Here is a 25,080-nt window from a genome sequence, read left to right on the forward strand (position 1 = left end):
AAAGCAGTGAAAAGTCCCGCCTGAAAATAAAACTGTTGGAAATTGAAAAATATCTGCAACTCTCCCATGAAAAGGAAAGAGCAGACAAAGAAGCCTGGGCTATAGACAACATAAAATCTAACCCTAGAGCTTTCTACAGGTATGCCAAAGAAACAGCTATGGTGCACTGTAGGATAGGGCCACTCCTTGAAAGGGATGGCACACTCACAGGAAATCCAATGAGGGTAAGGGAAATACTAAATGAGCAATTCAAGAGTGTTTTCACCCCACCCCTTGGGCATTTCCAAATCAGCAATCCAACTGACTTCTTCACCACTGCAGATATGGGGTCAGAGGCGGCGATGATTGATTACATCAATATAAAGGAAGACAATGTAATAAAGGCTATAGATGAGATGAAAACAGACTCAGCTACTGGCCCCGATGGATTCCCGGCAATCCTTCTAAAAGTATGTAAGAGAGTCCTAGCAAGACCACTGCAGTCTCTCTTTCAGAGCTTCCTTGCAACTGGCAAACTTCCAAGAAAACTGAAGGAAGGTAAAATATGCCCTATTCATAAAGGAGGTAGCAGAGCGGAGGCCAAGAACTACAGACCTATCTCTCTGACCTCACACATCAGCAAGGTCATGGAACGAATAGTCAGAAGGAAACTAATCACCTTCCTTGAAGAAAATGACTTGCTGCCTGACACCCAACATGGTTTCCGACAGGAAGAAGCTGCTTAACTCAGCTCCTACAACACTATGACTGGGTGCTGAAATGATGCTCAACCACTCAAATGTGGAAGTGATATATCTCGACTTTGCAAAGGCCTTTGATAAAGTCGATCATGGAATGATATGTCACAAACTACGTGATCTTGGTATAGTTGGAAAATTGGGAGAATGGCTTCATGACTTTCTGAAGGATAGAAGTCAGGTGGTAGTAGCCAATGGGGCCACTTCCATTAACACGCAAATAGTGAGCGGTGTTCCGCAGGGCACTGTTTGGGACCACTACTGTTCATAATGGCCCTCTCAGACATGCCCTCAGCCACGCAGAGAACCACGATCACAAGTTATGCAGATGATACAAAAGTTTCACAGGCAATACAGAACCCTGAAGATACTAAGCACCTGCAATGTGAGCTGGACAAAATATATAAGTGGGCTGAAAAGAATAGCATGCAGTTCAATGCTGAAAAGTTTCAAGCTTTATACTATCAGCATGCAAAACTGAATGCAATACCCAATGAATACACTGGACCCGGAGGGATCGCAATCCCAGAGGCACAATCAGTGTATGACCTATGATGGTCCTCTGGAAGACACTTGTCCTAAGCCACTTTGACTATTGCTCTCAGCTATGGTCACCATCCAGTGTCAAGTTGATCACAGAACTTGAGGTGATCCAACGAAGCTACACGAAGAAGATAGCCTCTATGCAGAATGTAAACTACTGGGAAAGACTCAAGAGATTAAAACTCTATTCCTTGGAGCGTAGGCAAGAAAGATATGCCATAATATACATCTGGAAGATCCTGGAAGGAATTGTCCCAAACTTTGGCATCGAGAGTTACACAAATGCTAGAACTGGGCGCCACTGCGTGGTGCCAAGGACTCCAAATTTGCCATCAAGATGTGGGACAAGATACTGTGATAGCCTGGGCTTCAGAGGCCCACAGCTCTTCAATATCCTCCCGAAGAACCTGAGGGACCTGCATGGGGTGGATGCGGATGTCTTTAAAGTAGGACTGGATCTCTTCCTGTCAGGTGTCCAGGATGAACCAACTTCACGGCAGGAGGTGCAGATGAGGGCAGCTGCATCAAACTCTCTCATGCACCAAATGGCAGTTGCTAAAAAGCATTCGTGAGGTAAAATCATGTAGCAACACCAAATGGCGGTGCCCCAGCATGGCCACAGCTCAAGAGCTGAAACTGGAAAACATAAACATATATATATATATGCATATACATATATATACATATATGTACTTTTCTATCCTGCATTTTTTCCTGTGCCTATATAGACGTGTATATAGATTCATTTGTACACGTGTGTGAATATGTATGGGTGGGCAGTTTTAGATGTGTGCGTGTGTGCGGACATAAGAATGCACATATATATATAGACGTTTTTACTTAGTATTTTTCAAAATTTTTTTGGGGGGTGGACATATGTATATTCATTTTTTGTATATGCGTGTGTATGTATGCGTATATAAATATGTACGGGTATGTACATATATGGGCGTGTGTGTGTATGAGTGCATAGGGGCTTATCCGTATATGTACGTGGTTTTTATGCTTTGTATACTTCCTTATGTTTTTTCTGTTACCTTTAACCATGGTTTTTCTTGTGTTTGTGCATATATAGACGTATGTATGAACTTTTACGGTATGCATGTGTGTGTATGTGGTTGTATATATATGCGTATATATTTGGCGAAAAATGCGAGTGAAGATCTGTACGTTTTCATAGTGACGTATAAGTACACACGTGGGTTCGCGAGCAGAATTATAATACAGTAATTTCCCTTTGTATAACGGTATTTTTTCATAGCGATTTTTTAGATGGCCAGATAACCGAAGAGATGGTGTTGTGGATTTCCACTTCGGCATCTGAAACTCAGAGTTTTATCTTGACTATTGAGTAATGTGACATATTATTTTATAGATACATATATATATATATATTATATATATATATATATATATATATATGCATCATCGCTTAACCCACACACACACACACATATATATATCATCATCATCATCATCATCATCATCGTTTAACGTCCGCTTTCCATGCTAGCATATATATATATATATATATATATATATATATATATATATATATATATATACATACACACACACACACATATTTAAAGAGAGCAGAAAATATATATAATATTAATGAGCAACAATTGATTTGCATCAATCATTATTTATTAATTATTTACAAAAAGACTGCACCCCATCCTACAGCTGTTTCTGCTGCTGATATTCCTTTGTATTACCATAATTATTATTAATGGTATTACCATTATTATCTCCCTAGGGAGATATGCGTGTGTATCTCCCTGGGGAGGTACACACGCAACATGACTTGATTCTCACCATATTTAACCTTTCCTTCTTTTTTTCTTGTCTCTCCTTTTTATTTATTTATTTATTTACTTATTTATTTATTCTCCTCTCTGACGAAGCTCCATGATTCAAATCGGTTTTATTACCAACAATGATATATATTTTTAGCATAATAATGGTAATGCCAAAGAATATTGACAGCAGAAACAACTGTTAGATTGGGTACAATCTTTTCCTACATAATTAACAAACAATAATTGATGCAAATTAATTGTTGTTTCATCAATGTAATTTCCATTTTCTTTTTTTTTTGAAATTTTGATTCCTGAAAAATCCTTTTTATCTTTGTCTTTACCTATAATTTATGAGCATAACTTATTTGCCCATGTTTAAATGCAGGTAGTATACCAGTAATATAATGCATATTTTTATCCCTTAGTTATTTTAACTTCAAACTCGGTTAACTTTTATACATGTATGTATGTATGTATGTATGTATGTATATACTGATGACCTGGCCCTCATAGCAGAATCACTACCAGAACTGGAGAAGAAATTTCAGGTGTGGAAGCAAGGTTTAGAATCGAAGGACCTTAGAGTCAATGTCGTAAAGGCCAAAATTATAGTAAGCTGGAAGGCGAACACATCACACACCTCTTCAAGTGGGTAGCCCTGCTCAATCTGTAGAAAAGGTATAGGTAGAAACCCCATAAGATGTATCCAGTGTAAGCTATGGACACATAAGAAGTGCAGCAACATCAAAGGAAGATAGCTTTTGTGTGCAGCAGATGCATGGGGCAATAAACACCGCAGATGCTCAGAAAACAGATTCCATCACATGCCAAGGGGAGAAACTAGAAGTAGGTGATAGCTTCTGCTATCTGGGTGACCAAGTCTGTAGTAGGGGTGGATGCTTAGAGAGTGTTACCACTAGAATAAGAATAGCCTGGGCAAAGTTCAGACAGCTTCTACCCCTACTGGTGAGAAAGGGTCAGTCGCTCAGAGTGAAAGGTAGATTGTATGATGCATGTGTGTGAACTGCCATGCTACATGGCAGTGAAACATGGGCTGTGACTGCTGAAGACATACATAGGCTCGAAAGAAATGAAGCTAGCATGATCTGCTGGATGTGTAATGTCAGTGTGCACACACGACATAGTGTAAGCACCCTGAGAGAAATGAAATATTAGACATAAGAAGCATTGTATGTGGCGTGCAAGAGAGATGTTTGCGTTGGTATGGTCATGTACTACGGATGGATGAGGAGAGTTGTGTGAAGAAGTGCCACTCCCAAACAGTTGAAGGAATATATATATACAGTTTTATTCAATAACGAACCAACAACAATACCTCTTTCTTTACTACCCACAAGGGGCTAAACACAGAGGGGACAAACAAGAACAGACAAGGGGATTAAGTCGATTATATCGACCCCAGTGTGTAACTGATACTTAATTTATTGACCTCGAAAGGATGAAAGGCAAAGTCGACCTAGGCAGAATTTGAACTCAGAACGTAACGGTAGACAAAATACTGCAAAGCATTTCGCCCGGTGTGCTAACGTTTCTGCCAGTTCGCAACAATACCGTTTATGTCCACTTACTTGGTCAGCAAAAAACAAGCCTTTATTTCTTTCTCTTTGGGCACATGTTTGGTAATATGTGTAATTCTCATGCATGCCATATTGAAAATCGCGATCGCAGTCTCCACCTTTGCACTTCCCGGTATTGGTTGGTATGGTTCTGTAAGAAGAAGAAAAAGAAGGAAGCTTGAATCTATATGTGTGTGTGTGTGTGTGTGTGTGTATACTCTCTTTACTCTTTTTTACTCTTTTACTTGTTTCAGTCATTTGACTGCGGCCATGCTGGAGCACCACCTTTAGTCGAGCAAATCGAACCCGGTTCTTATTCTTTGTAAGCCCAGTACTTATTCTATTGGTCTCTTTTGCCGAACCGCTAAGTGACGGGGACGTAAACACACCAGCATCGGTTGTCAAGCAATGCTAGGGGGACAAACACACACACATACACATATATATATATACACATATATACGACAGGCTTCTTTCAGTTTCCATCTACCAAATCCACTCACAAGGCATTGGTCGGCCCAGGGCTATAGCAGAAGACACTTGCCCAAGATGATACGCAGTGGGACTGAACCCGGAACCATGTGGTTGGTTAGCAAGCTACTTACCACACAGCCACTCCTGTGCCTATACATATGTATACATATGTATACAAAATAAGAAAATGGAGAAATACATCTTAGTCAATATTCAACTACCAGATAATACCCAATCACATAATTTATTAACCAACTTCATATGAACATTAAGGTCAAACATAATAGTATAGAACAAAACAATGAAGGCTTGTTTGTTGCTGACCAAGTAAGTGGACATAAATGGTATTGTTGTTGGTTCGTTATTGAATAAAGCTGTATATATATATTCCTTCAACTGTTTGGGAGTGGCACTTCTTCACACAACTCTCCTCATCCATCCGTAGTACATGACCAAACCAACGCAAACATCTCTCTTGCACGCCACATACAATGCTTCTTATGTCTAATATTTCATTTCTCTCTGACAGCAAATTAGGTTCTCTTCACTTTAATACTTTAGAACTTTACCATTATTGTTTTGAAGTAAAGGACTACCAACTCATAAAGAGAGAGAGAGAGTCTCTACATGGTTAAATAATTTGCTAGAAATGTCAGCCACATCTCATTTCATTCTCTGCTGTCTTAAAAATGGAGACTTGAGTCATATATAAAACTGAAATTCTAGATACAATAAGCTTAAACAAAGCTAAATTATTGTTATACTTGGGGACGGTCATTTTGCCAATCAACACACACACACACTTCTTATTTGATCCTTACAGTAGCTTCATTATTGTTATCATTATTATTATTATTATTACACTTAGCTTATTAGTCAGAGCCCTTTTGTTACACATTCTGTGACCCCTTCAATGATTATCTGTTTTCCATGTCTCTTCTTCTAGAAGAGAAGATATAGAGAACAGACAGTCATTGAAAAGGTCACAAAATGTGTGACAAATGAAGGAGAATAAAGTTCAAGTGAAGAGCAAATAACTGTGTGTGTGTGTTTATTGTCAGAAGATGACCCTCCCCAAATCTAACAATATCTCTTTTACCACATAATCTCACATCAGGATCTTTCAAAACAAATCCATAAACATAAAAGAGATGAGTTGTTTATGAAACAAGGCAACTACAAATAATAAAGAACAACAAAATCCAAGGCAGATGTTCATGGAGACAGGCACAGGAGCGGCTGTGTGGTAAGAAGCTTGCTTCCCAAACACTTGGCTCCGGGTTCAGTCCTACTACGTGACACTTAAGGCAAGTGTCATCTACTCTAGCCTCGGGCCAACCAAAGCCTTGTGAGTGGATTTGGTAGACGGAAACTGAAAGAAGCTTGTTGTGCATATTGCTGCCTGGCTGGTACCATGCTGGTGGCACATAAAAAGCACCATTTGAGCGTGGTTGATGCCAGTGCCGCCGGTCTGGCACCCATGCCGGCAGCATGTAAAAAGTACCATTCAAGCATGGCCGATGCCAGCACCACCTGACTGGCCCTCATGCCAGTGGCACGTAAAAAGCACCCACTACACTCTCGGAGTGATTGGCATTAGGAAGGGCATCCAGTTGTAGAAACATTACCAGATTGGATTGGAGCCTGGTGCAGCCACCTGGCTTGCCAGCCCTCAATCAAACCGTCCAACCCATGCCAGCATGGAAAGCAGATGTTAAACGACGACGACGATATATATATATATATATATATGTGTATATATTATATCATCATCATCATCATCCTCATTTAACGTCCGCTTCCATGCTAGCATGGGTGGACGGTTCAACTGGGGTCTGGGGAGCCCGAAAGCTGCACCAGTCCAGTCAGATCTGGCAGTGTTTCTACAGCTGGATGTCCTTCCTAACGCCAACCACTCCGAGAGTGTAGTGGGTGATTTTATGTGCCACCGACACAGGTGCCAGACGAGGCTGGCAAACGCCACGCTCGGATGGTGTTTTTTATGTGCCACCGACACAGATGCCAGGCGAGGCTGGCAGAAGGCCACGCTCGGATGGTGTGTTGTTTTATGTGCCACCGACACAGGTGCCAGACGAGGCTGGCAGACGGCCACGCTCGGATGGTGTTTTTATGTGCCACCGACACAGGTGCCAGACGAGGCTGGCAGACGGCCACGCTCGGATGGTGTTTTTTATGTGCCACCGACACAGGTGCCAGACGAGGCTGGCAGACGGCCACGCTCGGATGGTGTTTTTATGTGCCACCGACACAGGTGCCAGACGAGGCTGGCAGACGGCCACACTCGGATGGTGTTTTGTTTTATGGCACCGACACAGTGCCAGATGAGGCTGGCAAACGGCCACGATCGGATGGTGCTTGTTACGTGCCCACAGCACGGAGGCCAGTCGATGCGGTACTGGCTACGGCCACGTTCGGATGGTTTTCTTGTGTGCCACAGGCACTGGTACCATAAAGATACAAATTCATGATGTTCATCTATTTTGATTGACTTTCACTTGCCTCAGCAGGTCTTCACAAGTGTCACAAGAAGGAAGGTATGCACAGGTGGATCGACTACGTCCCAGGTAGGGCCACGGGATATGGCTGACTAGTCCTGCCGGGTCCTCTCATGCACAGCACACTCCATAGGACTCGGTCTTCAGTCATTTCCTTGGTGAGACCTAAAGTTCGAAGGTCGTGCTTCACCACCTCGTCCCAGGTTTTCCTGGGTCTACCTCTTCCACAGGTTCCCTCAACTGCTAGGGTGTAGCACTTTTGCACACAACTATCTTCAGCCATTCTCGTCACATGACCATACCAGCGCAGCCGTCTCTCTTGCCACCACAACTGACACTTCTTGGTTCAATTTTCTCTCAAAGTACTTACACTCTGACGATTATGAACACTGACATTACACATCCATCGGAGCATACTGGCTTCATTTCTTGCAAGCTTACGCATATCCTCAGCTGTCACAGCCCATGTTTCACTACCATGTAGCATGGCTGTACGTAAACACGCATCATATAGTGCCTTTTACTCTTAGCGAGAGACCTTTTGTCACCAGCAGGGGTAAGAGCTCTCTAAACTTTGCCAGGCTATTCTTACTCTAGCAGTTACGCTTTCAGCACACCCACCCCCGCTACTGACTTGGTCTCCTAGGTAGCGGAAGCTATCAACTACTTCTAGTTTGTCTCCCATATATATATATATATATATATATATACACATATGATGACGATGATGATGATATATATTTGTGTGTCTGTGTTTGACCCCACCACCATCACTTGACAACCAGTGTTGGTGTGTTTACATCTTTGTAACCTAGTGATTCAGTAAAAGAGATCGACAGAATAAGTCCTGGGGTCAATTTGTTCAACTAAAGGCAGTGCTCCAGCATGGCCACAGTCAAAACGACTGAAACAAGTAAAAAAATAAAAAAAATAAAAGAGAGAATGCTTCAGCCATAGTGATTCATTGGAGAGAAGTCAAGGAGAGCCCGAGGAGAGAAGGAAGAAGAGAGAGAAAGATAAAAGGAGAAAGAACGAGGAAAAAATGCCTTTTGGTTAGAGAATGTGGGGACTGAAGACATGCATTTGTTTTTTACATGATTCCAAAAGGGGTCTCAGCAGGGAGTAGCATCCCTGCCTTTCTGAGCTAGTTTCCCACCACATTTCTTAAAAATCGTAGTAGTGGCCTTTGTCTCGGGACCACTCATGAGGGTGGGTAAGCAAGGGCATGCTCCCTGTAGAAAATCCAGCTTCAAAAAAGCCTTATGATAGCAAAGGAGAATGGGCATAAGCCAGTCCAAAGGTTGGGGTGGGCTGCACCTACCTACCTCAGTTGGTATGGTATTGAGGCAGATTTGGCTACCCCTGTTAATGGGGACAAAACCTGGATTTAAAACACTGGATGATGATGCTGATGATGATGATATATATATATAATAGGTGAGCGGGGCTCCAAAAGGGGTCTCAGAGAGTAGCGTCCATGCCTTCCTAAGCTAATTTCCCACCACATTTCTTAAATATCTTAGTAGAGGCCTTAGTTTCTAGACATGAGTGGTCCCAAGACTGAGTTGGGGGTAAGGAAGGGCATGCTCCCTGTAGAAAAATCCACCTTTAAAAAAGCCTCTTGATAGCAAAGGAGAATGGGCACCAACCAGCCCAAAGGTCAGGGTGGGCTGCACCTGCCTACCTCAGTTGCTATGACGTTGAGGTAGATTTGGCTACCCCCGTTAACAGAGACAAAACCCGGATTTAAAACACTGGATGATGATGATTCTCTTTTCTTTTTCATCTTCTTCCTTCTTTTGCTTCTCGTCCTAGTCGCTCTTAGACTTTCCTCTCATAACCAATGAAGAACCATGTCCAAAAGATAATGCTTTTACTTTATAACTGCTTTTTTTTTTATTTTCTTTCTTTCAGAGTCAACCTAATAATGATGGAGTAAAGATTGTTTGCCAACATAACATGGCAGTCCTAGTTTAGGACGAATGTTGCTGTAATTTAGCCCCAGGAGACATCGTCTCCAGCTGGATATAGGACACAATCTGTGTCCTTATATTTTCGAACAAGGGAATCTAACACCCCCACTCAGCTCAAAACAATATCTGTGAATCATGATTTCCAGGTTATTTCCCTTCATCAGCACAGAATAATTGTTTTAAGCTGAGTGAGAGTGCTAGACTCCCTTGTTTGAAAATATAAGGACACTGATCGCGTCGTATAGCCAGCTGGAGACAATGTCTCCTGGGGCTAAATTACTGCAGCATTCGTCCTAAACTAGGACTGCCATGTTATGTTGGCAAACAAGCTTTACTCCAAAGTACTGTTGCTGAATATCTATCGTTCTGAGATTTACAAAGAGTAATTTTCTAATAATAATGGTTTCAAATTTTGGCACAAGGCCAGCAATTCATGAGGTGGGGAAATAAGTTGATCTCATCAAGCCCAGTGCTAAATTAGTACTTATTTCACCAACCCGAAAGCATGAAAAGCAAATTTGACTTCAACAGAATTTGAATTCAGAACGTAAGGATGGACGAAATACCACTGGGCATTTTACCCTGCATCAGCCAAATAATTTTAACTGTGAACATCCTCAGAACATATTTTCTTGCCATTAGCATTTGTTTTATTGTTGAACGTTCATGTGGACCTTCCACATCTATCTGACCAACACTTTGGTCAGATACTTTAATCCTCAGATTATCTTACACCTTGGATATCACAGGCTTACCATGTAGGATCACATCAGTTCTTCCCCCTCAATAAGTTGCTTATGGCTTGACTGTCTTTGATCATAGTCTAGCTCAGTGGTTCCCAACCTTTTCACTACCAATGACCCCTTTAATTCAAATGAATTTTTCCTCAGACCCCAGGATATGGAAAGGTCTGTCAACATGTTCATGGATCCCCAGTTCCCCAATAATACTTATGTGGACCACCAGGGGTCGGTGTACCACAAGTAGGAAACCACTAGTGCAGCTGAACCAGGGCTAAGCAAGGTCAAATTACAGCAATTAAAATTAATAGACTCTAACGGCATCAGCTGATGTAAGCATGATACCCACTCCATCATCTGCTGCTGTGTTTCAGTTTCTGAAGGATAGTAAAGTACTTTGTAGCAGAAGGATGTAATGCTTTTATTATGTTTACTTGGGATGAGGTGGTGATTGGGCCCAGGAGGACCTGGGATGAAGTGGTGATTGGGCCCAGGAAGATCTGGGATGAGATGGTGATTAGGCCCAGGAGGACGTGGGATGAGGTGGTGATTGGGCCCAGGAGGACCTGGGATGAGGTGGTGATTGAGCCCAGGAGCTGCTGTATTCTTTCACCACAACTTTCTCTTACTCTTCCTGTTTCTGTTGTACCTGTATTTCAAAGGGCCAGCCTTGTCACACTGCGTGTCATGCTGAATCTCCCCAAGAACTACGTTAAGGGTACATGTGTCTGTGGAGTATTCAGCCACTTGCATGTTAATTTCACGAGCAGGCTGTTCCGTTGATCAAATCAACTGGAACCTTCAGCATCATAACCGATGGAGTGCCACAATAACTTCTGCCAACTCCACAAGGATCCATTAAAAAGTGTTTTCACCCTGCTAGGGTTTTAAAGCTCTGCTGATATAATGGAATCATATGAATTAGTTTGATTGTAAACGTGACATTTATTGAATACTTATTTTATTTGAATTCACTCATTATTGAACATTTTCCTTATTTCTACTTCAATAAATACATTTAAAAAATGCTGAATGACAGACAAAATCAGCAAGAGAGTGAAGTCAAAGGGAGATAAGCAAATGTGTGAAATTAATTTTGGTTCATTAAATCTTAGACTTTTGATCGTTTCATGTGTTCAGGTTTTTATTGAAAGAAAGAAAAAAATAAGGAAAATATTCAATAACAAGAGAATTAAGGGAATGAAAATATTTTACGTATAAATCATTTGTGTTTTTAATTGTGTCTTTGAAAAGTAGACATGGGAAGTTTGCATGACATGGTGACTAAGAAGCAGATATGGTTTACTGGCCATGTGCTTCAATAACACAAGAGGGACATGTTACCCTCGTGACCAGGGAAGTTGTGGCACAGTATGTTCCAGGATGACATTATAGCATTGGGAGTTGACCCAAGTGCAGCCAGGAGGGAGACAAGGCGGTGAGCTGACAGAAACGTTAGCACACCGGGCAAAATGCTTAGCAGTATTTCATCTGCTGCTACGTTCTGAGTTCAAATTCCGCCGAGGTCGACTTTGCCTTTCATCCTTTCGGGGTCGATTAAATAAGTACCAGTTATGCACTGGGGTCAATGTAATCGACTTAATCCCTTTGTCTGTCCTTGTTTGTCCTCCCTGTGTTTAGCCCCTTGTGGGTAGTAAAGAAATAGTAGGGAGACAAACAATCAAAATGTCTGGAGGTTTATTGCTTGCTGTACTGACAGCACTGGAGAATCTAAGAGCTAAGAGAGAAATATCTATGTTTCTCAAATAAGCTCCTTTTTAAAGCTATAAACGTTTTTAATACCATTTCCCCTAAGTATTTTCCCTTCGGATATTTCCTAATTCACAGTTTTGATCTTTTGATATCTGGCATTTGGTATCTTGAGATTTAAGTTTTTCAAACTTTCAGCTTTCTGCTTATAAAGTCTTTCTGACATTCGCTCTTATGACTCAAACACTCCTATACTCGATTCTCTGAAGCTACTGAATTCAATGTGTCTATAAATGGACTGGGTTAAGATTGGTCAAGTGATCAAGTGATATAGACACCTCTGATTGGTCAAGTGACATAGATCCCAACTATGGTTGAAAAATCAATTTAGACTGTTCAGCCTTTCCTCAGTCCACAGAGAAATACATAAATGTGACATGTCTACTTCACAAGGTCACATATATTATGTCATATCTTGATAATGTGTTGACAGGTGTAAGATAAAGTGTTAATTACTCACAATATGCAAATTAGATGCACCAGTCCCTTGGAGCTACGAGATTTGATGTGTCTTTAAACGGATTGGCTTCTTGCTTTCCTGGGATTGGTCAAGGGAGGTACACTCCTCTCATGAAACCCCAATAAGAGTTGAAAATCAATAAATGTTTTTTGTATCTTTTACAGCATTCAATCATTAGACTGTGGCCATTCTGGGGCACTGCCTTGAAGAGTTTTTAGATGAATGAATCAACACTAGTACATTTTTTTTTAAGCCTGGTATTTATTTTATCAATCTCTTTTGCCAAACTGCTAAGTTACAGGGATGTAAACGCACCAACACCAGATGTCAAATGGTGATGAGGGACACACACACACACACACACACAATAGGCTTCTTTCAGTTTCCATCTTCTAAATCCACTCACAAGGTGTTGGTTGGTTTGAAGTTATACTAGAAGGCACTTTCCTAGGGTGTCATGCAGTGGAACTGAACCCACAACCATGTGGTTGGAAAGCCTGTGCTAGTTTGTGGTTTTTTCCAACTTACTGAGAAATAGGTAAGACTGATATACTTGCATATCTACACAAAGGAATATGTAATACATATTCCTGATGAAACTAAATATACACCATCAGGGTACTAGCAGTTATTATATTCAATGACTAATGACTTTTCAATGACTAATGACTCTTCAATGACTAATGACTCTTAAACAAACAACTATTCAACGACAAACGACTCTTCAACGACAAAAGACTTCAACAATAAATGATTCTTCAATGACTAATCAAATGACAATCAAAGACAATAACTCTTCAATGACAAACGACTCTTCCACGACAAACGACTCTTCAACGACAAACGACTCTTCAACGACAAATGACTCTTCAATGACAAATGACTCTTCAATGACAAATGACTAATGTGACTAGCTGAATCTGTACTTACTTTACACTTGTTCCATCCCTGATGAGGTCGTGGCACATATATTGAAGGACCAGTTCACAATTATTGTTGGGATGTTGGCATGAATGCTGATTAGTCCTGGTGAATAGAATGTTGAAACATTTGGTTAACAAAAATAAAGATGCGGGGTTAGTAATCTCATGGAAGGAAAGATAGCAAAAAGCTAAAAATAGTTTGAAGAACATTATTATCATTATTATTATCACTATCTTCTTCTTTCAATTCTGTTTTCATTTCTTGCCAAATGTCTTCCTGACACCTAGACCAAAGTAAACTCACTGTATACAACGGTAGACCATTCAAATAAACACCCAAGATTGTTCGTTTACAAAGTCATGTGGTAGAGAAAAGTGGGAAAGAAAGAGAGAAAGAAAGGAAAGGGAAAGAAGAGAAAAGGAGAAAAAAGAAAACAGAGAAAATGAAGGTTAAAAAAGGAAAAAATTCACAATGCTCTCCTCAATACATGTGACATACCAGTTAAAACAATCTTTCATATTTCTTGTATGGATGTTAAGCCAGGCACCATCCTCAAATAATAATGATAATTATTATTATTATTATTATTATTATTAAGTGAAAGAGCAGTACATGCCATCAAAGTGCACCAATCTTTTTCAGCCATGTTGGTAGTTGAGTGCTGATACTTCCAAGTACACCAATTACTATTGGTATCTCATCTACTCTCTTCATTGACCACAACCTTTGTATTTCCCACTTCAAAACGTCATAGTTGTTTATTTTTTCTTCTTTCACATTGATCCTGCTGTCATCAGGGCATGCTATATCGATTATCACGCATGTTCTTCCTTTTTTATTCACCACAACGTCTGGTCAGGTGATTACACTGGATCATTGCATCCCACAGGATTTTGCAATTCTTCTTATTACTGTTGTTGTTGTTGTTGTTGTTATTATTATTATGGTTATTAGCATCATAATTAGTTTGTTCATTGTTGTTGGTGATGACCAAGGACATCACATGGGAGAAGAAGACAGGGCATGGTGTGTCTGGCTGTGGTCAATCAGGCCACTGCATGCACAGAGGGCTCTGCTGCGGGGTCAGACACTGACTTGCACAGCCTTTGTTTCCTTTGAGCTCCCGAGATCTGATTCTGTCTGTAGGAGATGGCATCTAGATGCAACCCCATGGTCATTCATGGCTGAAAGGGTCTTTATATATGTAATGCATGTATGTGTGTATGTATATATGCATGGTGGAGGTGCAATGGCCCAGTGGTTAGAGCAGCAGACTTACGTTCATAGGATCACAGTTTCAATTCCCAGACCAGGTGTTTTGAGTGTTTATTGAGCAAAAATAAACACTCAATGAAAGTTGAGTGTTTATTTTCAAAGCTCCACGAGGCTCCAGCAGGGGGGGGGCGAACCCTGCTGTACTCTTTCACCACAACTTTCCCTCACTCTTTCTTCCTGTTTCTCCTTGTACCTGCATTTCAAAGGGTCAGCCTTGTCATACTCTGTGTAACATTGAATCTCCCTGAGAACTATGTTAGGGGTACATGTGTCTGTGGAATACTCAGCCACTTGCTCGTTAATTTCAAGAGCAGGCTGTTCTGTTGATTGGATCAACTGGAACCCTCGTCGTCACAACCGACGGAGTGCCATGATAAATGTGTGTGTGTGTGTGTGTGTGTGTGTGTGTGTGTGTGTGTGTGTGTGTGTGAAGGCATGTGGCTTAGTGGTTAGGGCATTCGGCTCACGATTGTACGGTCATGAGTTCAATTCCCAGCAGCATGTTGTGTCCTTGAGCAAGACACTTTATTTCACATTGCTTCAGTCCACTCAGCTGGTAGAAATGAGTTTTATCTGTATTTCAAAGGGGCCAGCCTTGTCAAATTCTGTGTCATGCTGAATCTCCTCGAGAACTACATTAAGGGTACATGTGTCTGTGGAATACTCAGCCACTTGCATGTTTGTTTCATTAGCAGGCTGTTCCGTTGATCGTATCAATTGGAACCCTCGTCATCATAACCAACGGAGTGCCACAATGACAATGTATGTATGTATGTATGTATGTATGTATGTGTGTGTATATATGTATATACATTTGCCAGTGTGTATGAGTGCACTTTTTAAAAGAAGGTATTTATATTTTCTTTTTCTTTTGTTTGTTTTTAAGATGTTTATTACTGAGTCAGAGGGGAAGAAAAAGAGTGCTGAAGACATTTGCAGACCCGCATAGACTCATGAGTCAGATGTGATTGATGTTCAATTTGAATGTCTGTAGTTCATGTTTTTAAAGAAAATGTGGGCGGAGAATGAATTATAAAAGGATTTATTTAAGGAGAAGGATTCTAAAAAATGGTTGAATCACATAGAATTGAAGGGAATAGGATGGATACATTGTATAAAGCTAGGTGGAAGGGGTTCCCATCTCTGTCTTTCGGAGGTTATCAAAGTAGTGATAGAAGAAGCAACAAGATACAAAATATACATAAGATAAAGATGGAGTGTGATGCTGAATGAATCGTAGTTATTTGATTAACCCTTTTGTCACCATATTTCTGTTGAGGTATTCTGTGTTTCTTTCAATTGATTTTAAATATAACAAAGAATTTAGTAAAATAACTTAGTTATCATTAAGCTAGTGATAGGAACATAAATTGTGACTAAGGTTTGGTGGAGGATTTTAATTCAAAACTTATGAAAACAAGACATTTGTACTTCAGAGCCAGAGGCTGTTTTAGCTGGATTGGCACGGAAAGTGATAAATGACTTTCTTTTCAGTTTGATTGAAGATATCAGAGTGCCTGTAACAACACTGCCCCTGATCTCTGATATAAGGGAAGTAGTAGTCTGATGTTGGTCTACTGTACATGAGTGTATATATATGTGTGGGTCAAGAGGACAACATAGGGGCAGTCCTTTTGTAATCTAGGTTGACGGTGTTATGCAGTAACAGTACTAACCTAAATATGTGTGTTTCACAGTCCAGTGTGGTTCAAGGATATATGTGTATGAATGTGTGTGTTTGAGTGTGTATGTGCAAGTGTGTGAGTATGTGTGTGTTTGTGTATGTTTGTATATGTATATGTGCATGTGGGTGGGGTGCGTGTATAAATGTAGGTCTAGAATGCTTTCAAGTGTGACAGAAGCACTGTCCTAGATATTTGAGCTGTACTATTATGTATGTCCAGGATTTTGGTGGAACAGTACAGACTCTTAATATGGGCCACAGGTGGTGGTGTGTATGTGTGTGGAGGTGGGGATTAACAGCAGTTTGATCCTGATAAGTAAACAATACACAAAAATTATCATTTGAGACTGACTGTGTCTGTAGTTGGGACACTGACTCAGATAATGATATAACTACTAGGTGACCCCGTGCCATCCCTAATGACAGTTAATTGTAGTATTTTATATACAATTAAGGTACATAATAATCACACATACAAACATTCACATACTTCTCTTGTACACGCGCACACATACACACATATACTCACACAGAGTTGAAGCACTGATTTTTTTCACCCCTTCCTTCCTTATTCAACTATCACCCCTTCCTTTCCCCCATTGCTATTACTTTCTCTCACTCCCTCTCAGTCAGGGCTATTACTCTCACTACTTCTCCTCCACTGAATTACTATTTTCTCTCCTCCTCCGCATCCGGCGTGATTCTGGACAACTATATAAAAAGACTACGCTCATTATTATGTTATTACTAGCTGACCATATGCCATCAATAATGATGGCTAATTGTAGTATTTTATATATAAATAAGGTAGATAATAATCATATATACAAACATTCACTTACTTCCCTTGTACACACACACGGAGTTGAACGCTGAGTTTTTTCACCCTTTCCTTCCTTATTCATCTATCCCCCCTTCCTTTCTCTCATTGCTATTACTGTCTCTCACACCCACTCAGTTAGGGCTATTACTCTCACTACTTCTCCTTCACTGAATTACTATTTTCTCTCCTCTTCGGCATCCGGCGTGATTCTGGACAAATACACACACACACACACACACACACACAAATATATACAAACACTATGCTCATTATTGTATTAGGAGATGTCATAATGTGTTGAGGATATTAGAGTGTGTGTCTATAAGCTGTACTATCCCAGCACTCTGATACAACTCAGCAATGTGAGTGTGTGTGTGTTGTAGCCTTTTGAGTGGATTCATTTTATGATTTTCCTAAGACATAGAGACATTATTAACCAGTAGTTAGAGCTCAATATACTTATGCATTAGAATAATGAGTTAGATGAGATTGATTTATGAATAACAAAAGAACAGGAGTCATGTCATCAACTTCATTAGCTTACAGTTGTTTCTGCTATAACAAGCACTGCACTCAGAGTTGAATGCTTGTGCAACAGTTTATAGCAGAAGCAGCTGTAAGCCAATAAAGTTCCTTATGGGAACCTTCTTCCTTTGTCACCCTAACTAATGTGTGTGTGTATTTATATATATATATACATATGAATATTCACATACACATTCTTACATATATATATATATACACATACATACAAATCAAAATTGAAATCAAATTCGATGACTAGCATCCATGCTAGTGGAGCACTAAGAGCACCATCCAAGTGTGACCATTGCCAGAGTAACCGACTGGCTTCTGTGCCAGTGGCACGTAAAAAGCACCATTCAAGCGTGATCATTACCAGTGTTGCCTTAGTGGCATTTTTGCCGGTGGCACGTGAAAAATGATTCAAGCAAGGTTGTTGCCAGTGCCGCTGGACTGGCTCCTGTGCAGGTGGCACCTAAAAAAACACCATTTGAGCATGGCATTGCCAGTACCTATTTCTTTACTACCCACAAGGGGCTGAACACAGAGAGGACAAACAAGGACAAACAAACGGATTAAGTCGATTATATCGACCCCAGTGCGTAACTGGTACTAATTTAATCGACCCCGAAAGGATGAAAGGCAAAGTCGACCTCAGCGGAATTTGAACTCAGAACGTAGCGGCAGATGAAATACTGCTGAGCATTTCGCCCGGCGTGCTAATGTTTCTGCCAGCTCGACCGCCTGACTGGCCCCATGCCAGTGGCATGTAAAAAGCACCCACTACACTCTCGGAGTGGTTGGCATTAGGAAGGGCATCCAGCTGTAGAAACTCTGCCAGATCAGATTGGAGTCTGGTGCAGCCATCTGGTTTGCCAGTCCTCAGTCAAACCGTCCAACCCATGCCAGCATGGAAAGCGGACGTTAAACAATGATGATGATGATACATACAGAAGTTTATCATTTAAATATGTATGAGCATGTTTAGATATGGAACTATATGCATGAGAATACATACGTAAAACATACAAATCTGCACATACACACATACATACACACATACATACATACATACATACACACACACACATACACACATACATACATACATACATACAAACACACACACACACACACACACACGCACATACGCACTCACACACACACACTCATGCATGCACACACACACACACTCACGCATATATACATACATACATACATACATACAAACATACATACAAATAAAAATACCCTGTTGTTGATATTGAAATTCCAAAGAAGGATCCTTGGATCTAAGTTAGAAACCGGTTCTTTGTCTATTGGCAAGAAATCTTGAAATAAAACTGAATAAGGACATACATACAAACATAAACAAACAGATAGATATAGATGTGTGAATAAAAAATCAAGAGGAAGATAAGGGTCGCTTTTCCTGCAAGCAACATCTGAGGCAGGCCTTGGAATAGAATATGATGTCCCTGGCAGAATTTCAAACTTGTTATCATCTCTCACCTTCACTATTTTTTACCAAGCTTCTTCAAGACTTACCATTCTATCATCAGTTTTGAACCTGTGTAATAGTAGAGTCTTCGAGAGTTGTAACCACCTTTTTCGTTGTTCTGGGAATCAAATAATCTGAAATACAAAATAAAGAGAGACATTTGTATACACTGGAGTATACATACACACACTCATATATATAAATTATTAAGGTGGCTATTCACAATTTAGAACTGAAAGGCAACAAGTATAGCTGTCACTTAAGTGATGGAGGGTGCTGGTAAACACCAGCATTGCTAGAAATAAGAGTCAAAATAACTCTTAGCCAAACGAAAGCATTTTTCTAACAACCAACAAGGGAGACAGGCTCCCTCCCTATGACAAACAAGATGGAGTCACATCAGCACTGATTTCAGATTTAATTAATTTGCATCAGTGACCCATTACTCCATTGCTGAGGGTATATATATACATATATATATATATATATATATATATATATATATATATATATAAACAGCAAAATGTCTGTGTGTGTGTCCTGAAAAATTGTGGATTTGTAAAAATCCACAATTTTTCAGTTAGAGGGCTCACACTTTCTATGGTCATTCAAAACCGTCCAAGTGTGGTCGTGCACATATTTACATTTCCCCAGTCACCCCTCAAAGCCATTAAAAAATCAATAGAAGTGATGTTTTTGTGAATTTTCTATCCAAAACCCAATCAAAATGCCTGAAACTTGATATGCCAATTGAATGCCAGCTAGCTGTATGTGATTGGTCAGAGATTTGGACAGTACTCGTGTGTATGTATGCACGCACGCAGTTGTATATGCATGCACTAGCACTATGACCCGGCGTTGCCAGCTCATAGAGCTAGTTGGTGAATATAATATTTCTTTATTTGTGAATTAAGGCTACCATTGGTTTCATGTTAAGAAAAGTAGGAAAACATCCTAGTGCCATAACAATTTTTCAAGCTGATCACATGCAGAAAGGTTCTTGCAACCATTTTGGAAAACAGTCTCACTTTGTTCACATGGTTTCTCATAAATTTGTATAAATAAAACAATGAATCAAGGGACATTACTCTTGAGTGACATCTTTTGAGTGTTTGCCTCTTTTGAATTTGTCTTTTGGGCAAATATTTTTGTGGTCAATTTTCTTTGCATCATTTTGTTCTTGTTCTGAGCATGGTGTTCTTATGCTTGTCATTGGGGCATATTTCTTTTTTGTGTGAAGTTTGTTCATGTTTAGGAAAAGGGTTATCCTGGTAGGGTTACTATCGTGTATAGGGGCTCTTCTTTGAAATATTTGAGAGTAAAATATACTTTGTGTTTGCAGGGAGAGAGGGTCTCATCTCTAATGTTTAGGATGTTAACTGTTGATTGCATAATGTTTGATTTTCCAGTAATACAAAGAACACATTTGGAACCACATCCTCCATAGTTTTTGGCTTTAGCTCTGATTTTCCACACTATCTGGGGGCTACTTATTCCACCTTCTTCAATGTCCATATCATATTTGACAAGGATGCTGCATGTGTTTTTGTTTTTGAATGATGCCAGATGTTGTGCATACCTTTCCTTGAATGAGTTCCCCATCATTCCAATATACGTCTTTGCTATTCCATTGGGGTCCATCATCTTGGCCTTGCATATGAGTTCTTTCTCAAGACATTTGTTTAGAGGACAGCAGTTTGGGGATCTACAGTTGCATTGTCATTCAGGGGTGTTTCTGGTGTATTTATGCCTCTTGTGATTAAGTATTATTGACTCTATATTGAGGAGGCAACTATAGCTAACTTTAGCAGTATTGCTGTTGAAGATCTTGTGGTATTTGTGTGAATGTGGAAAGTGGTTGTCTATTAGTTTTAAGAATTTCTTAGCTATGTTAGTGGCTAATACACACACACACACACATAACTTAGATATATTTCAGCCAAAGATTGGCCCAGGCCATGTCTAAGTTAACACCTGATAGGATCTGTTAAGTCATTTTTAAGTCAAGTCTGGAGGTATCATGGTCCATTCAAGTAAGGAGTTGTTATTGACTGAGATGTATCCAGGTACAGGGGACTTGTTTGGCATCCCTTTACAAAGTTTGTCCTGGTTTCATTTGAGAGTGATGGGATCTTTTTCTTCTCTGGTTTGTTTTAGGATAATGTTAAATAGAAAAGGGCCTCTTGAAGTAAAGTGATTGTGTTGCAGTGAATTTATGCATTGTGAGTCTGAATGGTGCAGAAGGCATATGTATGGCATGGGGGTCCCAGCCTCAGATGAATTCTTTATTTGACTTTAAGGTCATTCAGGCAATGTTGGCAGTAGATTCTCCACATTCAGCAAACATGTAGCACTCGTGGCAACTTTGCAGAGAATAGAGATTCAGTGTTTTAAGGCAGTCCAAATAATCAAAATCAGTCATACCTTTTGTGTTTTTAGTGAATGCTCTCTGGGGTGACTCAATTCTTGCAATGTTTAGTTTAGTATTAGAGACCACAGGGGGCAACAATTATCTAGATGTAACCATACAAAGGAAGAGAAAAGGGAAATGGTGTTTGTCTCTCCAGTCCACAAAGTTCTGAGAATCCAGAAGCTCATCCTGCAAGCCATATCAACTTCATTGTTGATGTGAGCACTTGAGCTGTGATTGTTGTTAACAATAACTCCTAAGCTTCTGATATCACTGGACGCTGTGAGTGGTTCTGAAGAAAGAAAAATGTTCCTTTGAGGACATTCTCTTTTCTATTGTGCATTTGACAGCATGTTGTTCTTATTCTCAACTCGTGCCAGTGGCACATAAAAAGGACCATCTGAACATGGCCGATTCCAGCAATGCTTTGACTGGCTTCTGTGCCGGTGGCACATAAAAAGCACCAACCGATCATAGCCATTGCCAGCCTTGCCTGGCACCTGTGCCACGTAAAAAGCACCCACTACACTCATGGAAATATTCAACAGTACTCACGGAGTGGTTGGCATTAGGAAGGGCATCCAGCTGTAGAAACATTGCCAGATCAGACTGGAGCTTGGTGCAGCCTTCTGGCTTCCCAGACCCCGGTCGAACCCTCCAACCCATGCTAGCATGGAAAACGGACATTAAACGATGATGATGATGATGATTATTCACTTACAAAATGCAGCTCAGACGAGTGTTTCATTCTCTCTCTCTCTCTCTCTCTCTCTCTCTGTTGATAAGTTTTTGAAAATTAGAGTCACCTGGGAATATTTTTTTTATTTTACTGTGCCTGAGCAAGTTTGCCTCTCAATTACACTATTTAGGGTTCAATTGCACAGTAAAGCACCCTGGGCAAATGTCTTCTACTCTAACCAAAGCCTTGTGAGTAGATTTAGTAGATGGAAACTGAAAGAAACCCGTCCTGTGCATGTTTAATTTCATTTTAATGTTGATGATGGTGCCATAGATGGATTTTGATCTGCAGTTTTTATCAAAAGCTGGGAGAAGTCACAGAATGTCTTTGGATTGTTTAGTTTAAATAAAAAATCGACATCAGTGGAACTACTGGTCACTGAAGTTTGAGTATAGTGGCACACGAGCATAGTGGCACATGAGCATAGTGGCACACGAGCATAGTGGCACATGATGCAAGTCCAGCCATGTTGCAAAGGTGTGGATAGGTGTTTGAGAAGCTTCCTTCTCAACTAAGCAGTCTTAGGTTCAATTCCATTTCGTCGCATTTTTAGGCAAGTGACATCTACTATAGCCCTAAGCCAGCAAAAGCCTGGTGAGCTGATCTGGTAGATGGAAACTGAAAGAATCCTGGAGTAAAGATTGTTTGCCAACATAACATGGCAGTCCTGGGTTAGGACAAATCTTACTATAATTGAGCCCCATGAGACATCGTCTCAAGCTGGCTATATGACCCAATCTGTGTCCTTATATTTTTGAACAAAGGAATCTAGCACCCCAACTCAGCTCAAAACAATATCTGTGAATCATGATTTCCGGGTCATTTCCCTTCATCAGCACAGAGTAATTGCTCGGCTAGAGGTGGCGCTGCCAAATTCCCATTCAAATTATATAGTTTTCAAAGTGACAACTAGTCACTGATTTATAAATTAGAAAATTACTATTTTTAAATCTCACAACGAGAAATATTCAAAAGTACTTCGGAGTAAAGATTGTTTGCCAGCATAACATGGCAGCACCAGTTCTAGCCAAACAATTATTCTGTGCTGACGAAGAGAAATAACCCAGAAATTGCGATACACAGATATTGCTTTGAGCTGAGTGGGGGTGCTAGAATCCTTTGTTCAAAAATATAAGGACACAGATCGTGTAGTATAGCCAGCTGGTGACGATGTCTCCTGGGGCTAAATTACAGCAACATTCATCCTAAACCAGGACTGCCATGTTATGTTGGCAAATAATCTTTACTCCAAAGTATTGTTGCTGAATATCTCTCGTTGTGAGATTTACAAATAGTAATTTTCTAATGAAAGAATCTTGTTGTATATGTATTTGTGTACCCTTGTTTTAATATCCTATGATGGTTATAAATGAGCATCATCATCATCTTACAAGCAATGTTGTTTGTTTCCAGTCTCCTATAAGAACCTACCTAGCCAAGGGGACAGTATTATTTTGCTTGGAAACAGGTGAGGACTGGTGACAGGAAGAGCATCCATCCATGGGAAATCCGCAACAGTAAATACTGTCAGAGGCAGTCAAGCATGGAAAAATAAGCAGTAGAGGATGATGATGACAACATTTCTGGAAATCACTTTTCAGGATGCTGTAGAGCTGTGCCGATGAATTTTGCTTAATGTCCCCTGTTGACTCAAATCTTCTGCCTTTTTTTTTTTTTGAGCTTTGGGAACAGCGAAAAGTCACACAGAGCCAAGTCTGGGGAGAAGGAAGCCTGATGAAGAAGTGGTGTGTTTTGCTTGACAAGGAATTGTTGGAGGTGGGCGGAATGAACTGACTTAATTGACCCAAGGCTCATTCCAACTTTGGCAACAATCTCCTCAAAAGTCACACAATGGCCTTCATAGACTATTCCACAAACCTTTGCAATCATTTCGTCTTTTCTGCAAGTCAATGGTCTGTCACAACGTGGCTCACTGTCCAGCCATCTTTCAACTGGCTGTATCATTCCTTCATTTGTGTTTTTCCCCTGGCATCATCTCCAAACACCTTCTGAATCTTCTCAATAGTCTGGGCTTGCGTATCACCAAGTTTTGGCCAGAATTTGATTGAGTATCTTTGCTCAAGGCTCTCAGTTATCTTGACTCAAAAAGAAAAATCGCACAGCATATTCTTCACATCTGTACTCAACATGTCAATACAGGTGAATAGCACAACCTACAGACATGAAAATGTTTGCGCTTGCTCAGGAAGGACAAGGCCACCTAATACCTATGCAGATTTTGCTCACGCATTATCATTTTGTGGAAAAAATTCAAGATCGGATAATTTTTAACTACACCTTGCATATATGTGTATGTATTATCATCATCATCATCATCATTTAACATCCGCTTTCCCTGCTAGCACGTGTTGGAGGGTGCGACTGGGGCCTGGGAAGCCAGGACGCTGCACCAGGCCCAGTCTGATCTGGCAGTGTTTCTACAGCTGGATGCCCTTCCTAACGCCAACCACTCCATGAGTGTAGTGGGTGCTTTTTATGTGCCAGGCGAGGTTGGGAATGGCCACGATCGGTCGGTGCTTTTTACGTGCCACCGGCACGGAGGTTAGTTGGGCAACAGCCACGTTCAGACAGTTCTTTTACGTGCCA

At 40.4% G+C, this 25,080-nt stretch overlaps 1 protein-coding gene across 1 annotated transcript in view; it reads right to left on the minus strand.

The window, feature by feature from the left end:
- The window catches only part of LOC115217366 (protein DD3-3), a 139,093-nt gene that overhangs the window by 49,561 nt on the left and 64,452 nt on the right, over positions 1-25,080 (minus strand). Inside the window, exons 3-5 of the mRNA XM_029787043.2 lie at positions 19,372-19,458; positions 13,526-13,621; positions 4,675-4,813 (exon numbers count right to left, since the gene is read on the minus strand). Of these exons, the coding sequence (XP_029642903.1) occupies positions 4,675-4,813; positions 13,526-13,621; positions 19,372-19,458 (322 nt within the window). The remainder of the gene's footprint in view (positions 1-4,674; positions 4,814-13,525; positions 13,622-19,371; positions 19,459-25,080) is intronic.

Source organism: Octopus sinensis, linkage group LG1, assembly GCF_006345805.1.
Source record: "Octopus sinensis linkage group LG1, ASM634580v1, whole genome shotgun sequence".
NCBI classification, from domain to species: Eukaryota; Metazoa; Mollusca; class Cephalopoda; order Octopoda; family Octopodidae; genus Octopus; species Octopus sinensis.